This window comes from Poromitra crassiceps (genome assembly GCF_964638095.1).
Source record: "Poromitra crassiceps genome assembly, chromosome: 11".
In the NCBI taxonomy this organism is placed as follows: Eukaryota; Metazoa; Chordata; class Actinopteri; order Beryciformes; family Melamphaidae; genus Poromitra; species Poromitra crassiceps.
The window spans coordinates 17855313-17864598 of NC_139643.1; the positions used below are offsets into that span (position 1 = coordinate 17855313).

Genomic DNA, 9286 nt, shown 5'->3' on the forward strand with positions numbered 1-9286 from the left:
TACACATCATCCGCTCTGCCTCCCTTCGGGAAAAGCGATCATTCCGCAATCTTTCTGCTACCAAAACATAACATTCTAGTTCAACGTGCGCCGCCATCTTTGAGACGGACGCGGAAATGGAATGCGACATCAGACGACGAGCTACGTGACGCGCTTGACGACGCCGATTGGAGTGTATTCGGGTCGCCTGCTGATGACGTCACCAGCTTTGTTAATGCCTTCTCTGGTTTTCTAGAGAAAATCACCGATGACGTTGCTCCCGTGATGACTGTAAAAGTCCATTCGAATCAGAAGCCATGGGTGGATAACACAGTGAAAAAGGCTCTGAAGTCCAGAGCAGTGGCTTATAAAGATAGCCTAATTTCAGGAAATAAAGACGCATACAAAGCTGCTTCCTACGAGCTCAGGGCCACCATTAAGAAAGCAAAGAAGCGTTTTGGCAATAAAGTCGAAACCCAAATGAAGCAGAGAGACACCAGAAGTATGTGGAAAAATATCAACATTATGACAGATTATAAACCCAAATCAAATCCGGTAGTAAATGATCCGTCATTCGCTGAGGATCTAAATGAGTTCTTTGCTCGGTTCGAGGACAGTGTTAGCCCAGCCGACATTAACTCCCTGCAGGAGGCTATCGCCCCAGCATTAGCATTAGCTAAAGAAGGAAAACCACCCACCTTCACTGTGCATGATGTAAGGCTTATTCTTAACACATTGAGTGCCAGCGACGCCATATGGCGTCATTAGAAATTTACCGTAGGCTGCCAGCGACGCCAAATGGCGTCAGTAACTCCAAATTGTTTTTTTGACGGGGGGGTGTCGATCTAAGCTTCTTACATCGCCTCTTACAATATTGTAGCTATTGGAGGTCTATAACCTATTTTACAAACCCATTAGGTGGCGACAGCACTCTCCTGATAAGAGAAAGTGGAGCCAAACACACAGAAGAAGTCGCTGGGGAAAAAGGAAATCGCATCGCATCCGTCCGTATGCATCGACATGCATGAAGCCAAACGCCAGCTGTGCCCGCAGCAGCTGCATCCGCTGTCACAACTGAGCACCTTCGTGTCCGCTGCGACAGCACATTCGCATAATCAGCCTTATTATTCTCAACTGGAAGCATGGAAGCCCGTGGAAGCCCGTGACAAACACACGCGGAACCAAAAAGCTGGATGTCGCGCACCTTCACTGTGTGTGCACAGCAAACTCAGCAGAGAGCCACCAGACACATAAGACACACCCAGGAGGAGGCGTGTGCAGTTGAGGGGGGGGGGGGGGGGGGGGGGGGGGGGCACGCAGAGCACGCAGAGCACGCAGAGCAGCATACACTTCACCCAGACAGACCCAGACATCAGAAAATTAGCTTCAGAGTCAGTGATGTGCTTGAAATGTTTAATTTCACAAAAGGCTCATTATCTCAGCTCGTAGAAAAAAAGGGCTGTTTTTGGTTCAATCAAGCTATCTTCTCCGGCTCATAACTAAAGAACGGAAAATGGGATCAATAAACTTTTTTTTGCAGGTGATAGAAGAGAGTCTCATCGTTATTTGTGCGTGTTCAGTGTTTACATAGTAATTATTAAAGAAATTATATGACTGTTTTAAAATGCATTGCGGCCTATGTGGCACAGCAAGCAACCTTTTGCCCAAGGGCCGTGGCACTCAAAGTGTTAAAGGCGTAAATAGCAGAAAAGCCGCCGGGCACGATAATATCCCAGGCCGGGTGGTTAAAGCCTGTGCCGACCAATTAGCTCCAGTAGTCCACTCTATCTGGATGGCCTCGCTAGAACAGGGCGTTATCCCTCGTATATGGAAAGAGTCCACCTTCGTCCCCATAGCCAAAAATAATAAGCCCAGTTGCCTGAATGATTACCGCCCCGTAGCTCTAACATCCATCCTCATGAAGTGCTTCGAAACTCTGGTTAAAAATATGATTATGAAACAACTGCCAGACACCTTCGACCCCACCCAATTCGCCTATAGGAAAAAGAGAAGCCCTGAGGATGCAATCTCCCACCTGCTGCATGCCACCTACTCTCATCTGGATGCAGAAAAGGGGAACTACGTACGATGGCTGTGTGTGGACTTCAGTTCCGCCTTCAACACTATCGTCCCTCAGAGGCTTATCAAGAAGATGAGTGACCTGGAGATTACTCCATCTCTTCTCCCATGGCATCTCAACTTCCTGACTGACAGGCCTCAGAGGGTTAGGTGGGGCAACAATACCACCACAGGCCCCCGGATCCTGAACATCGGCGCCCCCCAGGGCTGTGGGCTGAGCCCACTGTATTACCCCCTCTACACCCACGACTGTGTGGCGACACACCCCTCGACCATCATAGGCAAGTTCGCGGACGACACGGTGGTGGTGGGGCTGATCTCAAACAACGACGAGACAGCCTATCGAGAGGAGGTGGAACTCCTGGCGTACTGGTGTAAGGAGAACAATATTCTCCTGAATGTCACCAAGACGAAGGAGATGGTAATGGATTTCAGGCGGAGTAAGAGGACCCCGCATCTGCCGATCAACATCGACGGGACCCCAGTGGAGGTGGTAGATACCTACAAATACCTGGGAGTAAACATCAGTGGGGACCTGACATGGAGTGCCCATGTCACCGCCTTGGTGAAGAAGACAGCGGGTAAGCTGTACTACCTCAGGAGGCTGAGGAAGCACACCAAATCCCCAGCCTTATTGAAGGCCTTCTATTCTGCCACGATTGAGTCTGTGCTGACGAGCAGCATCTCTGCCTGGTATGGAAACTGCAACGGCAAGGACAGGAAGAGACTGACGCGGGTCATAAAGGCCGCGGAACGCGTCACCCGCTCCACCTTGCCCCGCCTGGAGGACATCTATAGCAAACGCTGCAGATCCAAGGCGACGAAAATAATGAAGGACAGCTCTCACCCAGGCCACCACTTGTTTCAGAGGTTGCGCTCTGGGAGGAGAATGAAACACCTAGCGGCGAGGACCGAGAGATTGAAGAATAGCTTCTTCCCTCAGGCCATCAGGGCCCTTGATTCATAATAGTTGGTACCCAGTGCACTGTGTTCACTGGCGTTTTTATCTTGCTTACTGTTTTCTTTTCTTTTTTCTCTTTGCCTTATGCAGTGCACCATGTTCACTGCTGTGTATCTTGCCACAGTCTCTATTGCCTATTGCCTTATACAGCGCACCAGGTGCAATACTGTACATTCTTACGGTACATTCTGGTACACTTTCTTGGTTTTCTACTGCCTTTCCTCCTGAGTTTTTTTTCAGTGGGGAACTCGCTGTGGTTATTATACCTTACTATGTGCTCGTAGCATTTATCAGGGGATCTTGTTGCGGTTACCGTACTTTTATTATGTGCTCGTAGCGCTTATCAGACTTTTTAGCTATGTTTTTCGTGTTTGTCTTTTTATCCTGTCTGCACAATATGGGAGCGGCCGCGGCCTTAATTTTCACTGCTCTTGACATGTCTGTGATGCTGCATGTGACTAATAAAAACCTTGAACCTTGAACCTTGAAAACATGTCTATGTTTTAAGACCAAACAAACTAAATGACAACTAAACTGATGTGCAGGAACGCAAAGTAGCAATTCTTTTCAAAGTCAATTGTTTTTACCTGGAAAACTTGTGTCCCGCAGTAGTGATGCAGCGATTAAACAATGTCACTAATACACGCAACCTTTAACCCAGGTGCTGTGACTGATGTGACTGTTCCTGTGTTTTAGATCGCCCTGTTGAGACTGACAACACTGGACCTATCATCGGAGGTGCTGTTGTTGTTGCTGTTGTTGTCGGTCTGTTGATTGTATTGGGTGTGATGTGGTATAAGAAGAAAGGACCATTTGGTAGGTGCAAAATACAACAATAATCTTCTCTCAACTAATATATTGTTTGACTGAACTGTAAAATAATAAAATATAAACATAATACTCATGAAGAGTTTAACATATTTTGTCTTTATTACACAGCACAGAGACCAATGCAGCACGAACACCTGGATGTATTATTGGTACAACCATTGGCCCAACCACCTGGTACGTGTCCCTGCCCAGAGAGTTTCATTCCAAAATGATATTCACATCCTTTGAAAATAAGCGTTTCCTGTTCCTACAAAATGTTTTCTCACATAAAGTTAAGTCCACTGCTTACTAAATAGTTCTGCTTTTGAGATTTTAATCATCTGTGCTTCTTTTTTTTTAAATATATATTGCCTCAGACGACTTGTATTGCCTCAGACGACTTGTTATGTGGGTAAACTTAAGACTTGTTATGTGGGTAAACTTAAGACTTGTTATGTGGGTAGACTTAAGACTTGTTATGTGGGTAAACTTAAGACTTGTTATGTGGGTAGACTTAAGACTTGTTATGTGGGTAGACTTAAGACTTGTTATGTGGGTAGACTTAAGACTTGTTATGTGGGTAGACTTAAGACTTGTTATGTGGGTAGACTTAAGACTTGTTATGTGGGTAAACTTAAGACTTGTTATGTGGGTAGACTTAAGACTTGTTATGTGGGTAGACTTAAGACTTGTTATGTGGGTAGACTTAAGACTTGTTATGTGGGTAGACTTAAGACTTGTTATGTGGGTAGACTTAAGACTTGTTATGTGGGTAAACTTAAGACTTGTTATGTGGGTAGACTTAAGACTTGTTATGTGGGTAAACTTAAGACTTGTTATGTGGGTAGACTTAAGACTTGTTATGTGGGTAGACTTAAGACTTGTTATGTGGGTAGACTTAAGACTTGTTATGTGGGTAGACTTAAAGGATGGCTTTTCTGTGGTGAATATGAAGATCTATTAAATGTAACGCAGCTATGGAGTTGGAATCCGTTGAATTTTTTTGAATTGATGGTTGCTAGCCAGATAAATCAAAGAAAATGCACTCTGTGGGGTGGGGTGGGGGTGGAAGGGGAGGGGCGGGTGCGAAGGGGCAGAAATACTCCACTTCCCACAATGCACTGGGCTCGTGGCTTTCTAGCGCCCAGCCCGCAGGCAGGCCCTTCCACTATGAAGACATCTAACTCCAGTAGGTGGTGGTAATGCACAAAAAGTTGTTTGCCTACCACCATAAAACAATAGAAGAAGAAGAAGCAAGCAGGCCCTGCAGGCTAAAACATTATTCACGCAATCTTGCTATTACTCAACGTTACTTTGTTTGTTCATCAAACGATAATGGCAAGGGTTAAATGTGTAGTTAGCGCGTGCATGGCGAAGAAGAGGAGAGAAGCAGAGGAAACGGGCAAAGCGCTTATTTCACATTTTTTTCCAAAAGAATGAGCGCTACGGCTAGCTTAACGCTAGGTAGCTAGCATTAGCATAGGCCTCCATTAGCTTGGACCTGGCTTGGTCATGGGTTTCATACACTTTCTGTAATAAAACATTTAAAGCAAAAATCTTATCAGATGTGGTGCTCTGGAACATGGATACCGTGTGGACACACACACACACGCACACACACACACACACACACACACACACAAACACACACACACACACCATCTCTCTCTCTCCCTTTCTCTCTCGGAGGAGAGGAGACGGTCTCTCCGAGAGACGGTCTCCTCCGAGAGAGAGAGAAAGAGAGAGGGAAATTTCCCTGCTGCAGACGGGACACGCCCACACAGTCCGCAGGAGAAAATACACTCTAAAATATAATTGATTCTCATGACTTTTGCCATGACTGTCAAACCTAAATTTATATACTTTGCGACGTTCATCATCGTTCAAATTTGGCTGGTGGCTTATTAACATAGGCTCCTGTGATGTGATGAACTCAAAATGCTAAATAATAATAAAATATTTCTGGTTTCGAGGGACTTTAAGAAAACAAGCAATGTCCACAGTCTTTACATAAATTGAAAGATGGATTATTTCTGTAAAAGTTTGAAGGTTGGGTTTGCTGCCATGTTGATGATAAAAAGGGGTTAATGTTAAAGTGAGTCATCAGAGGTTTTCTTGTTGTTCTGTTGGCAATTGCTGTGGCTTCAATATTCTTAACAATGCATAATTGCATAACTGCAATGGTTACTACTGTACATATACTGTATAGCCTACCAGGTAGACTTTGAGCAACAAAGTCGCAACATTGATAAGAAATAAGTTCTTCCGCCAAGCAATGTAGTCCTTCAAGCCCCCCTCGAGTCAGTTCAATGTTCTCTGCTGTATAGCCACACATCATCTGTGCTATACACCAAGAAGATACGCCCGGAAAAACAACGCAAGTTACACCCCGAAACAGTATTCCCTCTGTAGCTGCAAGGATAGCTGCTGAAATATCAACAAGCGGACAACAGATTTTAAATTTGATTAAATTTAGTACCCATTTTTTTGTCTATTTTGTTTTTTACATTTTTAATACTGAATGTTGGTGAAATTATCTCCGTCTTACTTAACCTGTTGGCACAGAGAAACATTTGAAAAGATACAGAAATACCCATTGTAATAGGTGAGCAGCACATCAATAAACTGTCATATATTTATTTAGGTGGAAATACATTTTTTTGATGGCACAAAGGGGTTTTCTGGTCTATCCCGCCCCCCTTTCAGTGTAAACAGGTTGAAAACTGTTCTGTTAATATTGTTTGGTCCGCGACTCCTTATATTTTCCTGTATGCGGCCCACAACCAAAAAACTTTGGCCACCCATGGATGACTGAGCTTCTCACCTTGTCCCTAAGGGAGATGCCAGCCACCCTCCTGAGAAAACCCATTTCAGCCACTTGTATCTGTGATCTTGTTCTTTCAGTCATGACCCCCATCCTTCATGACCATAGGTGAGGATAGGAATGATTAGATCGACCAGCGGATCGAGAGCTTTGCCTTCTGGTTCACCTCTCTTTTCGTCACAACGGTGCGGTAAAGCAAACGCAATACCGCTCCCGCTGCTCCGATTCTCCAGCTTATTGTTGTCTAATTGTTAATAATTAGTGTAGGCTACTGCTTGTTTCTTTTTTACTTTAATGGCACATGTCCTACATTTCACAGTAAGGATGTTTATATAGGAGATGTTAGCAGCATCCATTTTCTTTGTGATATAGACTGAAGTAATTATCTGTCTGAATCATCAGCGTGTCTCATAAAACTAAACTCAATTTTTCAAACATTTTAAAACAAATTCATGCTTGTTAAAAATGGGAAATGAGGAGTCAGTATCAGTCCAGTTGGTCAAGCCCTTCTGAATAATGTAGATACAAAATGGAGATCATGCTAAACATATTACGAAGGGGGGGAAACAGCAATACAAATACGTATAGAAGTAATGGCAGATTGTCCTTTTATCTATCCAGTGTGCATAGAGAAAATAATGCCCTTGTCCCCCTGCAGACCAGCACCGAGCCCAAACCCGAGTCCAGCAGTGAGCAGAAGAATGGAGCAGTGGAGGTGGAGATGATCTGAGTACACCTAGTCTCAACACCAGACCCATGAGAGTTCTTACGCTGATGCACTACGTTACTGGTTACAGGGGCACCCACCCAACCTGACTCTGTTGACTTTTGAAAATGAACCACTCTCTCATTGGTGCTATGACCTGTCAGTCATTTAATTGTCCCCCCCTCAAAACAGCAGCTGTGGCTGTCAAGTGGCACATACTCATTTATGTAGTATGCGGTTCAATATAATGTTGTTGTTGTTGTGTTAGTTTATTAGGATGCCCATTAGCTGCAGCAAATGCTGTAGCTAGTCTCACTGGGGTCTAGCAGCAAATGCTGTAGCTAGTCTCACTGGGGTCTAGCAGCAAATGCTGTAGCTAGTCTCACTGGGGTCTAACACATGTAATATATATATATATATATATATATATATATATATATATATATATATATATATATATATATATATATTGTAACGGGTTCGGTTCTCAAAATAGAACCAGGCTTGCGTCTAGACAAACCAGACCCGCTACAACATCAACAGAACAACTTTGCACAAGATTTATCATACAAGGAGTCAATAGACGGGAGTTAGCTTACCTGGGACAGGCCGGGGCAGTGACAGGCAGACGGCCTTGGCTTCACTGGATAGTAGTGTTAATTTCGTCACCGAAAACTATGACGAAAACTTTAGTCGACTACCTTTTTCCCCAAGAATAAGACGAGACTAAAATGTTTAGACTTTTAGTTTCATTGACTAAGACGAGACTAAAATACTCAAACTTTTAGTCGACTAAAACTTGACTAAACAAAAAGAGGATGGGGTTGACTAAATATGATAAAAACTAAGGACATTTGACACAGGACTAAGACCATGACAACATTTAAAAATAGACGACAAAATTAACACTAATTATAGACTGTTTCCCCCCCCCTAATGCAGCAGTTCAGGTTCCTGTGCTGCAGCATCATAGATGTAGCTGACATGTAGCTGTAACATTTACAGTAGTTACAACAGAACCCACCCAGTCTTAGCTAAGGGTCTTATCTATATGTGTATGAGGCATTGTGTTCCCAAAATGTACAGCTACTTGCTTGTCTGCATTATATCCAGAGAAGTCTGAGTGCTTTCCGCACAGCCAGGCTCCCTCCATTCTCCCCTCAGCTGCGGGCTGAGCAGGGACTGTAAATACGGTCTATTCTTTTATTTTCCTGTCAACCATTTTATGTGAAGCACTTTGAATTGCCTCTGTGTATGAAATGTGCTATACAAATAAACTTGACTTGACTTGACTTGACTTGACTTGACTTGACTTGACTTGACTTGTCGTTGCTACAGTCGTACGCCAACACTGGCCCGGGTGGGCAGAGTCACTATTAGCTACTTTCCCTGGGAAAGAGTTGCCAACACTGCTTCGAATTACTACTAGTGCAAGCGCATTAGCAGATTCAACAGCTTTCATTGACTAAAACTAGACTAAAATGTGAACAGTTTTCGTTGACTAAAACTAGACTAAAATACTTTTTTATTTGACTAAGCTGAGACTAAAATGCTCAAACTTTTAGTCGACTAAAACTTGTCTAAATAAAAACAGGATGAGGTTGACTAAATATGATACAGACAGACTACCAAGGACATTTAACACGGGACTAAGACTAAGACTAAATTAAAAAATAGCAGACAAAATTAACACTACTGGATAGCCCAGTCTGTGGTGTGGAGGCTACCTAGAATTGGCTTCCGTCTATAGCTTTGGTGATGGACAAAAGAATATCTCAACACATTCACACCCTACGTGAAAACCAATGAAAGACTAGAGAACATGAGTGACAGAGCATATGTGGCTTCCTTCATCAAAGTCTGGCAGAGAGGGGGGCGTATTCTATATACATGTTATGTATATAGAATACATAACATGTACATATAC

At 43.6% G+C, this 9286-nt stretch overlaps 1 protein-coding gene across 1 annotated transcript in view; it reads left to right on the forward strand.

Annotated features, from left to right (window-relative positions):
- The window catches only part of LOC310785526 (class I histocompatibility antigen, F10 alpha chain-like), a 79452-nt gene extending 71706 nt beyond the window's left edge, over positions 1–7746 (forward strand). The window contains exons 5-7 of the mRNA XM_083646646.1: positions 3716–3835; positions 3959–4024; positions 7312–7746. Of these exons, the coding sequence (XP_083502772.1) occupies positions 3716–3835; positions 3959–4024; positions 7312–7346 (221 nt within the window). The 3' untranslated portion in view covers positions 7347–7746. The remainder of the gene's footprint in view (positions 1–3715; positions 3836–3958; positions 4025–7311) is intronic.
- The last annotated feature ends 1540 nt before the right edge of the window (positions 7747–9286 follow it).